The 23,797-nt window shown below is 41.5% G+C and overlaps 1 protein-coding gene across 1 annotated transcript in view; it reads right to left on the bottom strand.

Annotated features, from left to right (window-relative positions):
- Nucleotides 1-23,797, bottom strand: part of FMO4 (flavin containing dimethylaniline monoxygenase 4) — a 34,023-nt gene that overhangs the window by 6,751 nt on the left and 3,475 nt on the right. Inside the window, 7 exon segments of the mRNA XM_036845951.1 lie at nt 1,658-1,727; nt 7,468-7,820; nt 8,889-9,088; nt 9,979-10,121; nt 20,426-20,588; nt 21,217-21,405; nt 23,611-23,750. Coding sequence (XP_036701846.1) covers nt 1,658-1,727; nt 7,468-7,820; nt 8,889-9,088; nt 9,979-10,121; nt 20,426-20,588; nt 21,217-21,405; nt 23,611-23,750 — 1,258 coding nt within the window.

Below are 23,797 nucleotides of genomic sequence, written 5' to 3'. Positions count from 1 at the left end.
AAATTGTCACAAACCTCCCCCAATATTTCCAATATATTGAAAAAAATCTACGCATAAGTGGACCCACGCAGTTCAAACCTGTGTTGTTCAAGGGTCAACTGTATAGTGTATATGAAGGCTCTATTCCCACATTTCTGTTGTTAGTAAACCTTCATGATGTGCCAATGTCATTCTTTAACTTATTCATTCTTTCCTTCAATTAATCAATCAATCTTAAGTGTGTATCACATGACAGGCACCATCCTAGGTGCTGGGAGTTCAACAGTGAGTAAAACAAAGTCCTTGCTATCAAGGAACTTACATTCTAACAGGGAAAATCAGCAGGCTGTAAAAAAAAAACTCCAGCCAAATAGATATAGAATATATCAAGTGGTAATAGGAATTATGAAGAAATATAAAGGAGGGTAAAGGGGAAGAGGTAATGATGAGACTGAGTGGTTTGCCATTTTATACAGTGTTCTCAGAGAAGGCTTCTCTCTTCTGAGGTGATATTTGAGCAGAGTGAGCCTACAGGTATGGGGTGGGGGCAGAACATTCCAGGCAGAGGGAACAGTAAGTGCAAAGGTTCTGAGGGGGTTATGCTTGGCATATTTGAAGAGCAGGGAGCTGTCTGGAGTGACTGGAGCAGTATGGGTGAGATGGGAGAACAGGAGGCAATGAGGGCATAGAGGCAGCTGGTTGCCTATAGGGGTGCAGAGCTGCAGGGACGTTTCTGGGAGTGAAATGGGAAGCAGTCAGAGGGTTTTCAACAGAAGAGCAACGTGAGCATTGGTCACTCTTGTGCAGCGTCAAGGTTAGACTGTAGAATAGCAGACGGGAGGTACAGAGACCAGATAAGAGGTGACAGCAAGTGTCCTGGTGAAAGATGATAGTGGCCTGTTCTGGGATGGTAGCAGCCAGGGTCATGAGAAGGGTCTGGATTCTGAATTTATTTGAAGGTAAGAGTTGACAGTATTTGCTGAGGATGTGAGAGAAAAAGAGGAAAAAAAGATCACTCCAAAGTTTTTGACTGTTCAACTGGAATAAGTAGCCATTGACTGAGAAGGGGAAAGTCTCAGAGCAGCCCATGTTCAGGTGGAGGTTGAGGGTTAGTTTTTAGACATATTAAATTTCAAATACCTACTACATATCTAAGTGGAGCTATCTAGAGGGAGTTGGATTAAGAGTTGGAGCTCCGAGGAGAGATTTGGGCTAGAGATCCAAGTTTGGGAGCCATGAGTGTATGATGGCATTTAAAGCCACAGGCCTGGTGAGGCCACCCAGGAGTGAGTGTTAATAGAAGTGAGAAGACGTCTGAGGATGAAGGTTGGGGTTCACCATGTTTCAGGAGTGAGGAAGGGGAGACACCTGTCAATGCATAGAAAGAGCAGCCTAAGAAGTAGGAGGAGACCAAAGAGAACAGGGCTTTGGGGGCAAGTGAACAAAGGATTGCCATCTGTTCTGGGCCAGGCTTAGTGGAGTGACCTGGTGCCTCCACCGGACACATCTAAGGCCACAAATCTAGTTGGTGGAAGAGTTAGGACTGAAAACGTATTCTTCTGACTCATAATGCAGTTATTTCCATCCTGCCACATTGCTTCTCTAGGAATGGCTTTTATATTGAAAATCTTTTTTTTTTTTGTCATGGAATATATTGGTAGCAGGCTATATTTCATACCTTTCTATGAGCTGCTCCTTTTTCGTAGCCTCAGCCATCAATTTTTGAGATGGAGGTATCTTACAGAGTCCTGTAAGAAAAGTCAGAAACAACACTAAAGTCACATGTGCCTCTTCCTTTGCGTTCTCCTCCCCCTCATTTCTGGCCCCCGACTGCTCCAACCTCAAAACATGGGATCATCAAAGCTTAGAATGGAATTAGAGTGCAGAGGGTAATTTTTTGGAGGTAAATTCCCCCTCTGAATTCACTTAAGCAGGGTACTGTACTGCTGGAATTGTGAGGACAGATGCCCCGTGGCCGAGCCTGCACTGCACTGGTCATCAGAACCTGACCGTCTTCATCTGCTTGCACTTTACATATATTGACATATAATATTATTTATATTGTATATATACCTCCACATTATATTTGTGTGTGTGCATTAAAACTATTAGCTGGTGAACTGTAAATACTTAAAATGACCCTGTTTTTATAACCCTGCTTTGGTATGTCTTCATTTTGTTACATGGGGAGGCTCAGGCATGGAAGGGGCCTGGCAGTCTCTCAGTCTCACAAAGGCTCTGTCGGCTTGAGCTGTTGTGAGGATGTGCTTCTTCTCAATAATCCACCTAGACACGGACAGTCTCTCTCTTCTGGCCAGTCCTGCCCCTGTCAGTTGCCAAGCTGCTGACCCCAGGGTGTGGGGTTACTAATCTACATGAGAAAGGTCTGACTTAGCTCTGTAGTATACCTGCCACTGGGATCATTTTATCCTGTATAAAGCTGGAAAGACTTCACTTGGTGGTTCCCAGACTGCCTCTTGGAGGCTCTCTGGAGAGGCTTGCAATCACTTCTATGGTGTGATCTAATCAAGTTTTGTTTTCTCAGCTCTGTCATTCTGATAAGCATTTTTGAGCTCATTATAAAATACTTAAAAAATCCAGGTACTTAAGAGTCTTCTGTGTTTTTGTTTTTGTTTTGGGATTGTCTTCTTTTTTTATTGAACATAACATGAGATCTGCCCTCTTAACAAAATTTCTGGTGTGTAATACAGTATTGTTAAGTAGAGTCATTGTGCTGTACAGCAGATCTGTAGAGCATATTCATCTAGCATAACTGAAACTTTATACTCATCGAACAACAACTCCCCATTCCCCTTCCCGCAGTCCCTGCTAACCACCATTCTACTCTCTGCTTCTATGAGTTTGACTATTTCAGATTCCTCATATAAGTGGGATCATGCAGCATTTGTCCTTCTGTGACTGCTTATTTCAGTTAGCATAATGTTCTCCAGATTCATCTATGTTGTCACAGATGGGAGGATTTCTTTTTTTTTTTTTAAGGTTGAGTAATATTTCATTGTCTGTATATTCTTTACCCATTTATTCACTGATGGACAGTTAAGTTGTTTCCATATCTTGACTATTGGGAACAATGCTTCCATGAATATGGCAGTGCAGATATCTCCTTGTGATGCTGAGTTCAATTCTTTTGGATATATACCCAGGAGTGAGATTGCTGGGTCATATGGTATTTCTAATTTTAATTTCTTAGCCACCTCCATACTATTTTCCATAGTGGCTGCACTATTGCATTCCCACAAATAGTGCAGAAGGGTTCGAATTTTTCCACATTCTTGTCAACACGTGATCTTTTGTTTTTTTGATAATAGTCATTCTTATAGGTATGAGGTGATATTTCATTGTGGCTTTTTTTTCTTTTTTTAAAAATTAGTTGTCTATTTCAAACATATTAATGTAGATATGTCAATCCCAGTCTCCCAATTCATCCTCCCCCCCTGCCCCCACTTTCTCCCCTTGGTGTCCATAAGTTTGTTCTCTACATCTGTGTCTCAATTTCTGCCTTGCAGACTGGTTCATCTGTACCATTTTTCTAGGTTTCACATATATGCGTTAATATACAATATTTGTTTTTCTCTTTCTGACTTACTTCACTCCGTATGACAGTCTCTAGATTCATCCACGTATCTACAAATGACCCAATTTCATTCTTTTTTATGGCTGAGTAATATTCCATTGTATATATGTACCACATCTTCTTTATCCATTCTTCTGTCGCCGGGCATTTAGGTTGCTTCCATGACCTGGCTATTGTAAATAGTGCTGCAATGAACATTGGGGTGCATGTGTCTTTTTGAATTATGGTTTTCTCTGGGTATATGCCCAGTAGTGGGATTGCTGGGTCATATGGTAATTCTATTTTTAGTTTTTTAAGGAACCTCCATACTGTTCTCCATAGTGGCTGTATAAATTTGCATTCCCACCAACAGAGCAAGAGGGTTCCCTTTTCTCCACACCCTCTCCAGCATTTGTTGTTTGTAGATTTTCTGATGATGCCCATTCTAACTGGTGTGAGGTGATACCTCATTGTTGTTTTGATTTGCATTTCTCTAATAATTAGTGATGTTGAGCAGCTTTTCACGTACCTCTTGGCCATCTGTATGTCTTCTTTGGAGACATGTCTATTTAGGTCTTCTGCCCGTTTTTTGATTGGGTTGTTTGTTTTTTTAATATTGAGCTGCATGAGCTGTTTATATATCTTGGAGGTTAATCCTTTGTCTGTTGATTCGTTTGCAAATATTTTCTCCCATTCTGAGGGTTGTCTTTTTGTCTTGTTTGTAGTTTCCTTTGCTGTGCGAAAGGTTTTAAGTTTCATTAGGTCCCATTTGTTTATTTTTGTTTCTATTTGCATTACTCTAGGAGGTGGATCAAAAAAGATCTTGCTGTGATTTATGTCAAAGAGTGTTCTTCCTATGTTTTCCTCTAAGAGTTTTATAGTGTCTGGTCTTACATTTAGGTCTTGAATCCATTTTGAGTTTATTTTTGTGTATGGTGTTAGGGAGTGTTCTAATTTCATTCTTTTCCATGTAGCTGTCCAGTTTTCCCAGCACCGTTTATTGAAGAGACTGTCTTTTCTCCATTGTATATCCTTGCCTCCTTTGTCATAGATTAGTTGACCATAGGTGCATGGCTTTATCTCTGGGCTTTCTATCCTGTTCCATTGATCTACATTTCTCTTTCTGTGCCAGTACCATATTGTCTTGATTACTGTAGCTTTGTAGTATAGTCTGAAGTCAGGGAGTCTGATTCCTCCAACTCTGTTTATTTCCCTCAAGACTGCTTGGGCTATTTGGGGTCTTCTGTGTCACCATACAAATTTTAAGATTTTTTGTTCTAGTTCTGTAAAAAATGCCACTGGTAATTTGATAGGGATTGCATTGAATCTGTAGATTGCATTGAGTAGTATAGTCATTTTCAAAATATTGATTCTTCCAATCCAAGAACGTGGTATATCTCTCCATCTGTTTGTGTCGTCTTTGATTTCTTTAATCAGTGTCTTATAGTTTTCTGAGTACAGGGCTTTTATGTCCTTAGGTAGGTTTATTCCTAGGTAGTTCATTCTTTTTGTTGCAATGGTGAATGGGATTGTTTCCTTAATTTCTCTTTCTGGTATTTCATTGTTACTGTGTAGGAATGCAAGAGATTTCTGTGCATTAATTTTGTATCCTGCAACTTTACCAAATTCATTGATTAGCTCTAGTAGTTTTCTGGTGGCATCTTTAGGATTCTCTATGTATAGTATCATGTCATCTGCAAACAGTGACAGTTTTACTTCTTCTTTTCCAATTTGTATTCCTTCTATTTCTTTTTCTTCTCTGATTGCCATGGCTAGGACTTCCAAAACTATGTTGAGTAAGAGTGGTGAGAGTGGACATCCTTGTCTTGTTCCTGATCTTAGAGGAAATGCTTTCAGTTTTTCACCATTGAGAATGATGTTTGCTGTGGGTTTGTCATACATGGCCTTTATTATGTTGAGGTAGGTTCCCTCTATGCCCACTTTCTGGAGAGTTTTTATCATAAATAGGTGTTGAATTTTGTCAAAAGCTTTTTCTGCATCTATTGAGATGACTGTGTTGTTTTTATTCTTCAGTTTGTTCATATGGTGTATCACATTGATTGATTGGCGTATATTGAAGAATCCTTGCATCCCTGGGATAAATCCCACTTGATCATGGTGTATGATCCTTTTCATGTGTTGTTGGATTCTGTTTGCTAGTATTTTGTTGAGGATTTTTTCATCTATATTCATCAGTGATATTGGTCTGTAATTTTCCTTTTTTGTAGTATCTTTGTCTGGTTTTGGTATCAGGGTGATGGTGGCCTCAGAGAATGAGTTTGGGAGTGCTCCTTCCTCTGCAATTTTTGGGAAGAGTTTGAGAAGGATGGGTGTTAACTCTTCTCTAAATGTTTGATAGAATTCACCTGTGAAGCCATCTGGTCCTGGACTTTTGTTTGTTGGAAGATTTTTAATCACAGTTTCAATTTCATTACTTGTGATTGGTCTGTTCATATTTTCTATTTCTTCCTGGTTCAGTCTTGGAAGGTTATACCTTTCTAAGAATTTGTCCATCTCTTCCAGGTTGTCCATTTTATTGGTATAGTGTTGCTTGTAGTAATCTCTTATGATGCTTTGTATTTTTGTGGTGTCCGTTGTAACTTTTCCTTTTTCATTTCTAATTTTATTGATTTGAGTCCTCTCCCTCTTTTTCCTGATGAGCCTGACTAATAGTTTATCAATTTTGTTTATCTTCTCAAAGAACCAGCTTTTAGTTTTATTGATCTTTGCTGTTGTTTTAATATAATTAGAAAATGCTGTGAAAGCACTTTAATTAGCCTTAAGTAAATATTTGTGATAATTTAATCACAAATGCCATGGAATTTTTTCTGTAATACAAATAAATGAGATTTCCTAATCACCTTCTCCTCCCCTCCATTCCTCACCCTCCCAATTAAAATATCATGTTTGTCAATGTAGGAGAACATTTTAAAGTATGGTTGATATCTAATACATTTTTACAGTGTGACAGAAATCAATACTACTTAATATTGTGTTATATGCTATTTATAAATTATTAGTGATTGTTTTTATTCATTAAGGGTAAAATTCTGCTAAAGGACAGCTGGTTGGCTCAACTGTGATTGCTGTTTATATTTTTACAAATGCAATAATACAATTACAAATGGAATTATTTAAAATGCTTATGAATCTAAAACTTGCCCTACTTTACAGAGGTATGATAATAATAGCAATAGTAAGAACAACAGCTATAAGTTAATGAGCATTTACTCTGTGCCAAGAACTGTGCTAATTGCTTTGTAGATGTTATTCATTTTACAAAACCTTTGTGAAACAGGTTTTATTATCCTCATTTTACAGACAAAGGAACTGAGATTTAAAGAGGTCATTGCAAAGCTAATGAGTTGCGATTGGACCCCAGTAGCCCTGACTCTATCACATCTGCTCTTACAGTGATAACTGATAGCAATCTGTGTCCAGTGTCTACAGTGTTTTTATGGGCATTGCTTAAAAGTCACTATCTCCTTAGACCCCAACTTTATTCACAGTGTATATTATTTCAGTGTCTTTCTTAGGAAGCAATATAAAACTCTGCTGATAGTCATAAATGGAAAGACTTAGGAGTAAATGGACTAAACTAGACTTGCTTTGACTAGGATAAAACAGGATCCTGAAACTTCTAATATTTTCAGTTACTCTGAGAAATGTGATTTTATTTTGTTGTCCAAATTTATTCTATCCACAGAGTCAAAGCCTCTTTTTCCACTCAGTCACATTAATGACATAAGCACACCCACCATAATATGATGCATATATAAAATTAATTCTTCACTAAAATTTTTTTGGATGTTTTATGTTACTTTAGCTCACGTTTGTTTGATTTTAGCTAAATCTCAGGGGACTGGTTTCAAGACTCAGTTGTTCACATAGGGCTTTAAATAGAGTCCAGGTACCTTTGAATACTCTTGTGGCCCATCGTGCTTGGAGCTCTGTGCCTGCTAAGATGGATCCTGTAAGGCTGATGAAGCCAATCATAGCCAGTGTTGTCCTCTCTAGGTTTGAGGGAAAGACCAGCTTATACAGGAATATCTTCTTTGTGCAAAGGCTTTTGAGAGGTTCTTCCAGAAAGGGAAAAGAAAAGGTGTATCCTGTAGTGAAGATCACAACATCGATGTTTTCTTCCACTGTCCCATCTTCAAAGAGAGCAGAGGTTTCTGTAAACTCCTTCACGCTGGTTTTCATAGTGACTGTCCCACAGAGGATACAGGTTGGCAGCTCATCATTCACAATTATTTTTGGTTTTTTCCTTTGACATAGAGGAGAAAATTATTCACTGTGGTTATATTTATAAGACACTCAGCAAATAATTTATTTAGTCAATTCAAAATATCTGCCACGTCAAGGGAGTAAATTGACCAATGTCTAATTCAAAGTTGTCTATCTGACTTACTGTTTCTATAACATCTTTTGTTTTCCTGCTCCCAGTAGAAGGCATGTAGAAAATGACTAAACCTACTCTTTCCTGTGGGATTTAAAATTCTCTATCTCTTGGGTCTAATTTCTGGAGCAATGTCAGGATCAAGTGCATAACAATCCATTTGATAATCAGTTTTGGGTCCACATCACCCAGGCCTGAAAGGATTGGCATTTGGCAAAGAGGAAATTACAAAAAAAATTTTGGATTAAAAAAATTGAATCTATTGATAGAGTTTCATAATAAATATTTTCATGATGAACATCATTCTACCTAATTGCAGCAGACATAATGTCTATAAAATTTACGTATTGAATCATTCGTAGTTATTAATTTTCTTCGTAAGTTGAAAGCCATCTTACCAAAGAAAAAATATTTGGGTCATGCATATAATAAAAATCACATTTAATGACTTTACATGCATTTGAAAGTTTTCCTTTTCCTTGCCAATGTGTAGCTCTATATAGATGTGTATTAAAATATATAACTCTAGGAATTCCTATTGGCAGTTCATACCTCTAATCATTCAGCCAGAGTAGACATTTATTAAAGGTTAGTGAGAGCTGGCCATCTGCACTCACTGGTGCTGCAAATATTCTATTTGTGGATGGCAGCCATCCTGTGAACCCTCAAGGCCAGTTTAAATTTCCTAATTTTCAAACTGGAAATAAAGCTTCCATCCTTCATTTTCTTCTAGCCTCATCAATTACTATTTTGCTACCAGAGAGTACTCCTATTTCAAGAACTTCTGTGGTACTGATAGACATTGTCTTAAAAGAATAAGCTTAGAACAGGATAAACAAAGGCAATGTCACAATTATTGAACATTTTGAGTTCTGAATAAAATAGAATGAAAAATATTGATTAAATAACTTTACCATTAAATAAAAATATAAGTACCCCTTAGTAATATTTAGTCCATAATTAGTATGATCAAATCTTTTATTCAAGCCCCTCTCTTGACTCCACTTTAGTACACATGAAGGCAGAACTTGTGCAGTAAAATTATGGCGTCGTCTTGTACCCATCATATTAAATGGGTAGCCCCCATCTGAAGAGCGGCTGATGACCCAGGTACCAGTTCTAGTACTGAGAAGAACCTAAAAAGTAAGGCAAGAAGGATAAATACATGTGCATCATTTTTGTAGTATTTTTCTTCACTATGTTTCAAACGATTTATAACATTCTGGCCTTATAACAACAGAGGACTGGTGAAGTTGCACCTAGATCTACAAATGACTAGCTGTTCCCACTGCTGTCATTATTTTCATAAATCACTTTGACCTGATCTATGTATCGGTTAAGTATGTTCATCATGTTTAAAGGAAAGAATTATAGTACTAGTAGACATGTGCTATTGAGCTGGCAATTTTTTACATGTAAGTAATATAGGATTTAAAGTGAGGTTTTGAGAAAGCAATTTTAACTAAATTAAATAAAAATCTATTATTTCTAAATCTAATCATTGTCCTATAATTTATGATAAAGTGCAATAGATTTCTAATTTGTGAATCTATGCTTGGAATTTCTAAAATCATTATGCATACTTCTTGGGCAAAGTAACGGGTGCTTTTACCTCAAAATGAAGTACAAATCTGACTCCTTTTGAAAACTTGGAGATGTTGAGAAAACAACCTCCCCTTTCTCTTTTTACATGGGGGTTTTTCCAGAATTACAGAGAGAGAGTGTGAAAGAAAGACAGTTGGCATGGGTAGAACAATTTGCTCATTTGATCTTGTTCCAGGAGTACGTCTGAAAAATACTTAGTGATCTGGCATCCACACAATTTTCTTAGACCCTTCTTGGAGATGGTTCAGTTCTGTAAAGCGTGCGTTATGAGAGGCTTTAAGGATTTTCAAGATTTTTTTTTCACTCACCCAGTGTCCACATAATTTAGCGATTGGCCGGTGTGTTTTATAATCTTGAATACCACTCTCCAGACACCAGAAATGATGCTGGGGGTGGGAGTGCAGATTCAGAGATGGTATACCTGAGCTGCGGTTCGACTGAGCTCCACTGCAATGTCCCCTCCAGTGTTCCCAAGACCGATCACTAAGACGCGTTTGTCCTGAAAGCCTGTTGGGATCTTGTACTCTTGACTGTGCAGGATCTGGCCTTTAAACTTATGGATTCCTGAAGGGACAGAAGGATCAGAAATATCTAGAGTTATAACTCCTTAGTTGGCAGGCATGGGGTCTGTGGGAAAAGGGAAGTCCCAGAAATATGGCAGCACTTTGCTCCTCCTCCCAATTGCAGGAAGTAGAACCAGTATATCATCCCCTATCCCACTGGATGCTGTAAGCCCAGATACTGATTTAGTATAACATGCCTTGTTAAAAACATAGGAGAACTTATATATTTCATGCGTGTTCCGTTTTAAAGCAATTACTTAGGGAAATCAAGCTTACTGCAGACAATAATAAGAAACATCTCATGCATGACCTGAACATCCTAGACAAGAAGTAGATTGTTGATGCATGTTATTTTACCCAATAGATATATTCTATCAGAATGTGATTTATGTATATAACATGTTTACAAATTGAATTAAGAAATTTTCTTTTTTACAAAAGGAAATTGTGTGGCATGTTCTCATGTAAATAAAGTAATTATTCTTGTGATTTAGGCTTGTTACTTCATGCTTATTTTACTTTGTGTCTTATTATACGCTTAATGCCTTATTATACTGTATGCTTATTTATACTTTATTCTTTTGTTATTTATATTTGTATTTCTGACTGATCTTTCAAGCTCCTAACACTCTGTCAATGGAAGTATCACTATTACGATATTGATATACTATATATGAAAAGGGCTACCAAATATTTCTCCTCTTGATTTTTTTTTTTTTGGTAATTATCTCCTTGGCATATATAACAGACATAAACAATGGATTCATATAAACTAAGAATGGTAGTAACAGTGGAAGCAGAGCTATTTACAGTGCTGGCTGTGTCACTGGCAAAGTCCATTAACAATTCCTGAGAAATAAAAGTAGAATCTGGGTAATAAAGTCTAACCTTTTTCTTTTCCTTTGTACTTAGTCTAGTTTCACCTGCTCATAGGATACCATGTGAAGAGGCCTTGTACCCAGCATTTCAGACCAGAGATCCTAGTGTGAAATGGCTGTGCCTGACACTTCAGCTCAGCAGACCACATGCAGAAGTGCATTCAGGGAATGCCTCTGAATCTATACTACCACCGACCCCAAGTCATTGGAAGGGAATGCCAGATAGATGAAGAATGATGGGGCCAGGGGGCTGCTAAGCTGGCACACCAATTGACCCCTAGGAGCTCCAGCTAATATTGGACATGGGGGGAAAGCCTGTTGAATTCTTAGTTGACACTCATGCCACTTACTCAGTTCTGAACACCAGATCAGGTAAACTCAGTCACAAGAGTTGTAAAATTATGGGGGTCTCAGGGAAGGTCCAAGAACGGGCATTCATAGAACCATCAGAATGTAAACTGGACAAGCATAGGCTCACCCATTCCTTCCTGCATGTTCCCGAGTGCCCCGTACCTCTGCTAGGAAGAGATATCTTGGGGGCTACTATACACCTAATGGGAGACAAATTGGAGACTGGTGTCCCCTTAGACAAAGGGCACAAGATGATAATGTTAATGGCTGAGGACAAACCTCCCCAGACAGAGCAAGTTGATCTCCCTGGAATAAATGCCGAGGTCTGGGCCCAGGGATGGGTGGGATGAGCTGTAGGAGCCAGTCCCATGATAGTCCATCTAAAATCTGTACGTACATGGCCCAATAGAAAACGGTACCCACTCTGCTGGGAGGTCTTGTTGGGAACTGCCCATGTCACAGGGCCTAACTGACCAGGGCCTTATTAGACCATGTCAGTCAGCCTGTAATACCTCCATTCCCCCCGTAAAGAAACCCAATGGGAAATACCAGATGGTACAGGACATCAGGGCAGTCAATGAAGCCACTGAAGATATACACCCAGTAGTGTCTAATCCTACACCCTGCTGGCCACTCTACCGTCCACCAGGACCTGGGGCTCTGTATCAGATTTAAAAGATGTCTTCTTCTGTATTCCATTAACCACAGAGCCACAAGAAATTTTTGCTTTTGCGTGGCAGGACCCAAACATGCAACAAAAACAACAATACTGCTGGACAGTCCTGCCTCAAGGGTTCAAAAATTCTCCCACCATCTTTGGGGAAACTTTAGCTAAAGACCTAAAAGATCTACATCTGGAGGAGGGAACCCTCCTCCAGTATGTAGACGAAATTCTGATTGCCAGCCTTACTAAGGAGGCCTCTGACAAAAATACTGTAACCACCCTGAACAACCTAGCAGATAAAGGATATAAGGTATCCAAGAAAGAGCTTCAAACACCACAAACTAGGGTGACCTACCTAGGCTTCATTCTCACAGAAGGTAAGAGAAGCATACGCCAGGAAAGGAAAGAAGTCATTTGCTGCCTCACCCCTCCTAAAAACTAAAAGACAGCTTAGAGGTTTCCTGGGGATGGCCAGGTTTTGCCACATCTGGATCCCTAACTATGGTTTAATAGCTGGGACTCTGTATGAAAAGTTGAAAAGAAAAGATAATGATCCTTTTGAATGGAATTCAGAATGTGAAGGGGCCTTTCAAGAACTGAAAAAGCAGTTACTTCAGACTCCTCTCCTGGCCCTCCAAAATTTAGCTAAACCCTTTGACCTTTACATTCATAAAAGAAAGGGAATCACCCTTGGGGTATTAGCTCAAAAAATGGGACCCCTTACTCAGGTGGTTGCTTATTTCTCCAAACAATTAGATCAAACTGCTAAGGGATGGCCTCCTTGTCTACCAGCAATAGCAGTTACTACAACCCTGCTAAAGGGGGCTCAAAAGTTAACATTTGGTCAGCCATTCACTATACGGACTCCATACTGGGTTCAGGCTTCAGTTAAGTTCTAAGGGAACAGAATGGCTAACCCCCAGAAAGTCGATTCAAGTTCAGGCTATGCCTTTAGACAACCCAGTGGTTACCATAAAAAAACTGTCACAGGCTAAATCCTGCTACCCTGCTACCCACAGAAATAGGGCCCTTGGAGCATGATTATATAGAAGCCATAGACACGATCTATTCCAGTCGCCTTGACCTAGGAAGTGAGCCTCTCCCAAACACCGAAGAGGAATGATTCACAGATGGGAGCAATTTTATGAGAGAAGGAAAAAGCCTGGCAGGATAGGCAGTGACCTCCCAGACCTAAGTCATAGAAGCAAGAAGCCTACCCCCAGGGACTTCTGTCCAAAAGGCCTAGCTGATAGTCTTCACCTGAGTCTTAGACAGGGAAGATTTTACACAGATGTTTACACAGGTTCCCAGGATATGCCATCCTTCACACACAGGGCTATTTGGAAGGAAAGAAGTATGCCTGCTGTGGAGAATAAACAGGTGAAACATGGCTTAAATATACTGAAGCTCTTAGAAGCAGTACAGCTTCCAAAAAAGGTGAGTGATTCATTGTAGGGGTCACCAAGAGAAGGATGCAAAGGTAATAAAGGGAAACAACAAGGCCAATGCAACTGCTGAAAGGGCAGCCCTAGAACCAGTAACTTGGCAACTACCCCTCATACCTCAAAGGCCAGATCCATCCAATTATTCCTCAATCTGCACAAAGGAAGAATTAAACAGAGCCTGAAAATGAGGCTTCGATAGAGATCTAGGAGGCCATGCGTGGCTAGTTAATGAACACGGGCAATACTTCTTCACCCAAACTGCAGCTTGTCAAGCCATCAGGGAGGCTCATCAAGGAACTCACTACAGGCATATAATTGGCTAGTTGAGGTCATGGTAACTCCTGGCATGAAAAGTATAATCAGTCGGAGAGTTGAGACATGCCCCATCTGCACAATGAACAACTCCAACACCAGACCCCCGAGAGGCCCCCAGGTAAGGCCCATTCAGACCAGAGGGATATATCCTGGGGAAGATTAGCAGACTCATTTCACTGGCATGGCGAGAGTACCTGGCAATTTCAGGTATCTCTTGGTGCTAGTAGACTCTTTTTCTGGGTGTATAGAAACGTTACTAACAGAAATAATTCCCAGGTTTGGGCTTCCAGGGTCCCTACAAAGTAATAATGGTCCAGCATTTGTGTCTCAAGTGACGAAGGGGATAATGAGCACTGTGGCAGACCTTGCACTCAGCCTAGAGACCTCAATTGTTGGGGACAGTAGAAAGATCCAATCAGACTTTGAAATGGGCCTTAGCCAAGCTATGTCCAGAAACTCAAGAAGACTGGATTAAATTGCTTCCAATTGCCCTGCTCCGCATGTGATTAGCCCCAAGGGATAAGTGAAAGTTAAGTGCATTTGAACTCATATATGGTACAGCCACTACCCGAGCCCGAGAGAAGGGACACCTTAACTTGAAATGGAACAACTCAAGTGTGCCCTCCAGGGAGGAGAAACTATGAAAGCTTTCATGGAATATGGTAACCAGGTGCTGCCTGCACCCACCAACCTGGCCCTCCACCCATTCTGGCCAGGAGACTGGGGACACCTAAAAACCTGGAAAGCCAGCAGCCTTGAAGACCAGCTCAGTCCTAAGGGGAACGGACCCCACTTGGTGACCCTAACCACCTACTCTGCCCTGACGTTGCAGGGATTGCTCTGTGGCCACATCACCCTTGAGTGAAGAGGACCCTAAACCCCAACCTCCAGAGAGACAACCTGGGGCCATGGACCCCCCACCCTGTCTCATGCGAACCTCTCTCTGACCTGAAGCTTTTCTTCCAAAAAAACAACAAAATGTGACCAGGGATACTTAGGCCACTGCAGTGAACCTCCATATCAGGGCACGTTTGCCTACAGGCAAAAGACCTAGATACGTGCATTTTTAGGAAAAACTTGCTCTTGCTAAAATTTGGGCCATGTATCTTAAATTATCTGGTGTCCTTTGTCTCCAAAGGGTTAGACAAACGATGGTCGCTCAGCAATACGAACAGTTAGGGTTGAGGCCTGGTGACCATCAAACACATCTAAAGGCATCTGGGAAGAAGTCTGGTCCTCTTCCGGGTGGGGGGAGGTACAAAAGATGGACCTGCGCCCCCTAGCGCCCCTCAAGGATGAGGAGCAGGACAAAAGAGAGGAGGGATTTGTCACCAGCAGAGCCTAGTCTGGGTAATAAGATAAAGTCTAACCTTTTTGTCTTTTCCTTTGTGCTTAGTCTAGGGTCACTTGCTCACGGGGTGCTGCGTGCCGAGGCCTCGCTCCCGGCCCTTCAGACCTGAGTTCCTAGCGTGAAACGGCTGCGCTGACGCCTCAGCTCGGGGGAGCGTGCGGAAGCGCAGCGCGTGACCCTCAGTTGAAGGCGGTGGCGGTGACGGGCTGCGTGCAGAGTCTCTGGGTCCAAACCTCGATCTGGAGCGTGCGCCGTACGCCTGTGCCTGTCTCGCGAGAACTCTGCCCCCCACCCTGCTGACAGAACCCTGCAACGCAGCCCCACCGCGTCCTCTCCTGGAGAGCGCCTTCTCTAGAGCCAGATCTCGCACCTGTCCACTCTCTAATCAAAGAATAAAGCTTTCCTCTGCTTCTGAACCAAATTTGGTCTCTTGGCTCGAACAGCACCGGGCAGGAGGACCCTCGTTGGGGACCAGCTCGAAAGGGTCGGTGGTAACAGCTTCAGCAATGAGAGGTGGCAGAGGAAACAAACAGCGACGGGGCCGGCCACCTTCAGACCCCGTGACCGGTGAGATGAAGCCCTGACAATGAATCGGAAAGGGAGGCGCTGCACTTTAGAGGGTTCCTCAGCCTCTCACCCCAATACTTCAAGTACTTCTGCAATTTTAATGTAAAAAGATGAAACTGTCTCCTGGAACCTATCATTCTCCTACCAGACAGTCACTGCTTCATTCATTTACTCAATAACGTTTATTGAAGAGCTACTATATATAACACAATGTTTTAATAGGAGTCTTTGCCTGCTGAGGCCCCCAAAGCTGCAAACTGAATGCACTAAATATGACAACAAATAGTTGCCACATTCCTAGGGAGGTGCTCAACCCACCAGGCAGAATTTGCAAAGAAGGTGTACGCAGGCCAGTTTTGTGATCCTTTGCCTCTCACTTACTTTCAGGGAGTGAAGTTGAAGTGGCCAGAGGTTGGAAATTGGAGACTTTCAGGAAAGGATTTAAAGTGCTGTTGCATTTTTTCTCTCCTTGACACGAAGCCGTATTCGAGGGGCTTCTGGGAGACCCCTGCGAGACCTCGACCCTTGGAGGCTATGGAGCACGGAGACTGGTGCGTGACCCACGCTTGAACTGCCTGCGAGGGGTGGCTGCACCAGTAGCGAGTTTTTCATCTACTGCTGACGGTGTGGAATACATGTCTCATGTGGACCAGATGAAAGCCACGCAGGAGAGAGCCTGTCTGATGCCAGTTTAAAGGGACTTTGCATAAGGTAGCCATCTGGACTGGCAATGAGACCTTAACAGATAGTCTATGGAAATGACCTGGGGAGGAGCTAGGGTTCAGGGACTTGTAAAGTGGCCAGTCTGAGAGTGCTTGGTCTGTAGCAACAGGGGCTGCACGGAAAGATCCCTAGTCATGGGGCGTCTCTCTGGAGCAGAGCCTAGGAAAGCACCCCACAAAGCATGGATCTTAAACACCCCCAAGGCCTGAGAGAACTAGCACTCGGTTGGTGCCAGTCAAGAAAGACTTTTCCTGCCCCCTTACTTCTTCTTGTCCTTGCCCTGACTCCAGTTCTGGAAGGGCCAGAGACTGCAGCTGGTGAGTGAAAGGTTTGCAGGAGGAGGAGCTGGCAGAGGAAGGGGGCAGAGCCAAGCGCACCATGTCTTCTCACTGCGGCTGTCAGCACAAAGCAGGAGCCAGCTGGGGGAGGGGAGAAGCTTCATCATTACAGGTAATTGCCAGTTGTTACTATTACACGAGACAGAACATTTCAGTTATAACAATGAGAAGCTGCGGGAATTCCCTGGCAGTCCAGTGGTTAGGACTCTGTGCTTCCACTGCAGGGGGGCACGGGTTCCATCCCTGGTCAGGGAACTAAGATCCTGCATGCTGCGTGGCACGGCCAAAAAAAAAAAAAAAGATGACAGAGGAGGACTTTTCATTATTTGAGAGTGAGCAGAAAAGCGGTGGGAATGGCCTGAAGTTGCAACCAAGGGCAGGAGAAGGACAAGCCCCACAGATGAGGCCTGCAGGGACATTACAAGAAAAAGTCCAGTTGGTTAATAACTCTACATTACATGACCTGTACTTTCAACATTGTATATATAGCCCAAGGCACTGTTTCAGGTTTTAGGTTTAGGAGATGTGAGAATACAAGGCAGTCTCTACCCTTAAAGAGTTCATCCTCGAGTGAGAAATAGGTAAACAGACAATAGCTAACTAACGCTTATTCAGACCTTACTGGCAAGTCCCAGACATTCTTCTAAGGACTTTATACATATGAATTAATTTAAACCTCACAACAACCCCGAAGGGTGAACAATATTATGATGCAATTTTACTAATGCTGAGAGTGGAGGCACAGAGAGCTTAAGCAACTTGCCCAAGGCCATAGAGTAAGTAGCAGAGCCCGACAGGGAAGTCAGGTCATCTGACTCTGGGCTCAGCTGTCAAGCATGATACTATGCTGCCCCCCCCAGAACAGGAGGTGTTACGATGCCTTCAATGGGGCATCAGCCTAGACTGAGCCAGGGAAGTCATCCTGGAGGAGGTGATTTTTTTTTTTCAAAGAATGACATTAGAAAGATGATTAGGAATTTGAAAAGGGAAGCCCTAAGAGGGTTTCAAGAAGGGGGAAGAGCACGTGCCCCGAATGCATTAGAGAGTGGGGCTTCAACCCATTCACTGAGGTTTGGCTGGAGAGAAGCTTCCTGAGGGCTCAACCTCGGTTCATAGATTTTGTATGTACCTAACACAATGCTTTTCAAATAATAGGTTCTCCATAATTGCATATTTGAGCAGGGGACCCAAGAAAAAGTATGGAATGCATAGGTAGTTCTGAATCAATGATTATGTCAATAATGCCTTGCCCCTTCCCCTGCCCCAAAGGAATCTATTTGGTAAATCAAAACTACTAATTCAGAAAAAAAAACGGTCTGCTAGGAGGCACAGGGCCTAGTTTGCCGTGTCAGCAAATATCTCTGGAATAGTTTGCTATTGTGGTTTCTTCATCTTATACTTATTCCCCTACTGTTATGTGTTGGAAAATGCTTAGCAACTACCTTAGGAGAAGGAAGACCAGGAGCTTGAAGTCCATGCACAACGCTCACAAAATTTAAGAACATTTGTTAATAATTGATTAAATATAATTAGGCATTTGTGACCACTAACCTGTAACTAATGATTACAACTGATGTGTGTTTAGAGAGTCACTCTTACACAACTTCTGAGTGTGGGAGAGAGGAGAATGAAGAGGGGTGACCTGCAGAACTGCACTTTGTGCTATCCATCCCGTGATTCCTGTATGGGCTCTGGGAGGATCCAGCACTCTGAGATGGAATGGCTGCTGAGGCTTATAACTGGGGTTATAACTTAACTAAGAGGGAGAAATACTTCTTCGTCTGGGGGACGCACCTGCTTCTTAGGAAGCAGGTTCTTCCAAGCAATTCTCAGATGGTGGATAATAGCTTACAAAAGGTCCTGATTCATAACAGTAGTAGCTATTGTTTATAGAGTGCTTACTGTGTGCTCTGTACTATGCTAAGTATTTTACATGGATGATCTCATTTCATCCTCATCACTACTCTGAGATGGGAACTTATATTTCCACTTTGCTGAGGCTTAGAGAGCTTATGTTCATCCAAGATTAAGCAACTAGCACAGGGTCTGGATCCAGAGCTTTGTGCATAACCATTATGCTGAATGCTACTTATCCAGGGCCATTGCCTGCAGGGAACTGTAGCAGACCAGAACTTCCTGGAAAGCTTACATCGTATCCACTCACCAAGATACCTTACTCTGGAAACACAGAGGAAATTGGGATTATCTGTCCTGCTGTCCCCCATAACAGATTCTTCTAAAGTCTGGTCGTAAACCAAGACCCCCTCAGGGGGAGTCTCTAAAATCTATGTGTGTGGGTTTCTTCCTTCTCCAATATCTGGGTTTTAGGGCAAAAGAAAGGGGCACCTCAATATTTCTACTATAATTATTCCTCCCCCCACCTCCCTGAGGTCATTAAAGTATGTAGAAATGTCTGCTCTCAAGATGATCCAAAACTATGTTGCTACTCTAGTTTATGTTTAGCCAGTCTCTTTCCTTGGGACCACTTCTGCCAGTCTGGACACTTCATGCTGCCACAAAGATCATCACCTCTCAGCTCCTGATTGCTCTTTTGCAGCAGTGTTCTTTAGTTATAGTCGCAGTGGAACTGAAGGTAGTTAGGGGTAAAGGATTAGCCACCTCAAACCTGACAAGACACTTAATTCCAAAAGCATCTCTTATTTGACACTTGTGACAACATTTCCTCATAGAAACATTGTTATAAGAGGCAGTTATATATTCCTTTAGTACTATGTGATTATGTATTTAGGCCCATAGACTAGCAGCAAGCCTGAGCTGACCCACCATTTACAATATTGCTTCTTTGGTAAATTATGTACTGAATTCTCCCTCGCGTCACTAACAACATTTGAAAATAGAATAGTTTGTTAATTTGAGATTGTGTTTTTAAGATTTATATTTCATTTTTTATTGTTCTAAGGGTTTGCAAAACTTTCTTCTTCACATCTTCGTTTCTTAAAAGTTCTTTTAATTCCTCAAAGAAGTTTCAAAACTTCATACTCAATTGCCTTTAGGGCCACTTATGAGTAACGGAAGAAGAGTAGCTTTACTACATTTTAGTAATCCTCACTTGACTTCAAAAGATGGAGATTTGCCAATTGTGAGTTTATTAAAAAGAATGTGCCATTGGATCAAAAGCATTTCCAAAGGGGAATTTCTAAAACTCCTTTGTGTGGATAGCCCTGCTTTAAGAGGTGGATGGATTATTATTGTGATGACTATTTTGAAGGGTGACAATATTTCTTTGTATGTATAATTTCTGGTCTATTTCTTAAAAAAAATTCTGTCAAGTTTCCTTGTATTCTCACTTCCTTTAAGTTATTGAATTACAGGTCACTCCTGATTCAAATGACCTGTAATTTAATGACAAAATTCGAAGCCTATTTTTTTTCATGACCGATCTGATAGTTTTGAGCCTTATGTGATCACTGAGCTTGAATCAGACAGGCATGATAAAACTTAAATGATAAGATCAGCATTTATATTAATAAGCAAATAATAAAATCTGACACCTCTATAGTGTTTTATAACCTTCAAAGTTATTTTGTACATATTATTTCTGAGGGTAAACATAAAGTTGTCTATAGTCATGAGGAAGTATTTCCAATTACAAATCAGTAACTTCTAGAAGAACCCAGAAAAGTAGGCATGGTTTCAGGTAGAAATGACTCACCAGGAAATGACTCCAAAGGTAAATGGGGATTCAGGAAGTGTCCAGTGCAAACCATGACAGCATCAAAGATAGCTCTGTCCAGCTTCCCCTCTGTCTCTGTGACAACATCCCACTGACCAGTTTCGGAGAAGTCAGGACGCTTTGTTACGCTGCACACTGTGGTCTGAAAGCAAAAGACAAACACTCGCTTTCCATCAGTCATCTTGGGACCTCATACAATGACCGTATGGTAACCATGTCTGTTATTTCAAGTGGGCCAAGTCAGTCCCACGATAGGAGGTCTGTTAACACTGGCTTATCTTTTCCCTAGAGAAGTTAAATAATTTGTGCAAAGTCTCCAAAGTGGTCATATAGATTAGGACCCAGAACATCTGAATGCCTTCACTGCAAGGAAGAAACATTCAGTTTTTACTCCTGGTGAGAAGGAGATGAATTAAAATACCGAATGTTGAAAAAATTTAGGAAAATGAGTTTTGACCCATTATATCATCTGTGGTTCAGACTTCTAGTCATTTCTTCCCAATGGGTTTCATGAACAAAATCCATTTTTCCTTTCCTCTCAAAAACATTCTAAATTTTATCCTGAATGAGAGTCTGGATTCAGAGGAAGAACCAGGAAATTCAGTATTTTAGTGACTTATTTGAGTAAAACATGACCAGCAGGGTTATTATCTGCCTTATTCACATAGAGAGAAAGTCAGGAAGAAGTTTACTTAAGCATCCCATTTCCATCAGATTGGTGAATGGGCCAGCCCCTACTCATTAACCTTCCATAACCCAAGGTACCTTACTCTAAACTGAATGTATTTCAGAAGGTCAAAGTGCTCAGCAAACTCTTGGAGGTAGTTCCAAAATTTTTCTTGCTTCATGAAATTGGGATAATCTTCTTGGAAGGGGAAGTCGCTGTAACATGACATTTCTTTGCAGACGTTTGTCACTAATGACTTGTAGACCCTGGTTATTCCATCTTTAGAAGTTTCCTGTGGTGAAAGCACAGTTAGCTTGATGGGGTGGTGGGGGGGATAGGAGGAAGAGAAAGAGACCATCAGCAGTTAGTGTTCCACTTGTAATTCCAAAGAGTTCCTGGAAAAGTTAGCATTGGGTCCCCATGCTATAGTTATCAGAAATCATTGGTGGGGTTGGAATTGTTAAATACAATATCTTTCTCAAACTACAAAGAAGCTAACAACATTTAATAGGGCTCTCCAAGAATGACACTGCCCTTAAATAATTCCATGAACACGGGCCCATGGTCTATCTTGCTTATCTTCTCCTTCTTCCCTTGCCATGATTATTCCCTCCACTCATGCTCTGCACCTCTTCCTCTTGCCTTTGTTTAAGGAACTCCTCACTAATTTTTCTGTTTATTGTCTATGTATATTTTCAACCTCTCTCTTTTTATTGGCTCCTTCCCATCCACACTTAAAATACTGAAGACTCAAATTTTCAAAACAAAACAAAGCTCCCTTTCAACCTGTATCCCCTTCCAGCCTTGTCTCTCTCTGTCTTATCTAGGTCTTCATGAAAGAATCATCACATACTGGCAGCCTCTGTTTTCTCCTGGACTCCTCAACTCATTGTCTTGTCTCGATCTCTGTCACTCAAAAACAAAACAACAAAACAAAAAGATCTATATTAAAGGCACCAGTGAACTTCTCGTGGCCGAAGTTTTCTTCTTCAAGTCTCTTTCTTCACCATCATGTTCTCTAAGAAGCCTTCCATGACCCAACAGATCTTCACAAGGTAACTATTGTGCCCTGCCCCAGCACACTGTACTTTGAGCACAGGATCAATCACACTGCATTGTAGTGATCTGTTTACTGTTTCTGTTCCCCACCAGACAGTAAGGAGGGCTGGGTCCTTGTCTATCTTGTTTCCCATATGTCCTGGTAGAGGGACAACACGAGTACTTGTTGAATGAATGAAAATGAATACTACAATTGCATTTTTGAAAAAAAAATAGTATTTGTATGACTGGAAAAAATTACATCAAAATTTTGATAGTGCTGACTCATGAGTATTGATATTATATTTAATTTGTATTTTCCTTTTGTTTAACTCAGTACTGTTTTCTAAAATTAATCTATATCACTTTACCATAGGAGAAGGAAACCAAACCAACCATGGGGTCAAACAGCAGAAGGTACACAAACCAGACCTAATACTTTCTTTCACATTGACATTTGGTGGCTTGAAGAGGCCCATAGTACACCAGAAAAAAATTATTTTTCCTCAGTATGCTATAATCCTAGGGTTGTGATCATTTACCTGCATTTGCTTATTCTGTTTTCTTCACCATCCATCAAAGACTGGCAAATGCTGCCTCCTCCAAGAAGGCTTCCCTCATTCATACCAGTTTGAAGTACCCTCCCCAACCTTGAGCTCCCACTAAAGGCTGCTCTTCTCTCCCCAACCAAAGCATTTAGTACTTGGGCCTCCCGTCTTCTGACACCTTATACCTTACCACTGGGGCAGGCCCCTTTATTCCCTCTGAAGACCCTGCTATTCCCAGTAACCAGGACCAATTTTGGTCAGAGGCAGGGGGTATTTAGTCATTTCCAGCCCCACTTCCTGATGCTCAAGTAACCTAATAGCTGGCCTAGCCTTGAGCATACCCCACTAGGCTGCATATTACACTCCTAAGAAGGGTGGATTAGTGCCTGTGTTCTTCTTCTTCTGATAATGTGAAAAATACCCCCTAGACCTTTCAAGGTCTGGATTCTTGCCTCACCCTTGCCAATTCTCTTCCCAAAGACCTGAACAATGCCTGGGGGCTGGGGCTCCACTCCCTGCTGCCAACTTCTGTCCTTCCTAAAGTGTCATCTGCTCCATATTCACCAATGCCATTCAGCTTACCCAATGTGACACTCTGCTACTTTGTCTTACAATGTCCCTGCTCCAGAAATCATCGTAACTTCCAATACTATGTTTGTGTATTAGACTTAACTTTTTCTTCCTCTCTCCTCCAACTGTCTCTTGTCCCTACCCTGCCAATTGTCCAAGTTCATCACCTATCAGACTGCATCCTGCCTGGGGTCAGCACAACACCATAACAAACTTGTGCTACTGCAGTGAGCTGCTCCCGTAATGATCACCAAGGTAGGCTAAAGCGACCATGCCTGGGCAGGGACAAAGCAAACGGCCAGATTATGATTGGTGGAAGTGGGAGGGTATGAACTACGCACAGTAAACTTCCACAGTCCCCCGATGTCATTACTTCTTTCAAAGCAGGTAGGCTCCAGGTCCTCATCCAAGCAGCATTTGATGGAGGACAGGCCACTCACACCAGCTCCAATCACTGCAACTCGCTTGGCCATGGTGTGTTCTGTATGAGATAGGTTGAGCAAACCTTCTTTATATGACAAGGCTAGA

The sequence above is a fragment of the Balaenoptera musculus genome, chromosome 1 (genome assembly GCF_009873245.2).
Source record: "Balaenoptera musculus isolate JJ_BM4_2016_0621 chromosome 1, mBalMus1.pri.v3, whole genome shotgun sequence".
In the NCBI taxonomy this organism is placed as follows: Eukaryota; Metazoa; Chordata; class Mammalia; order Artiodactyla; family Balaenopteridae; genus Balaenoptera; species Balaenoptera musculus.
The sequence above is the reverse complement of the archived record's forward strand: the minus strand, read 5'-3'. Positions and strand labels throughout refer to the sequence as shown.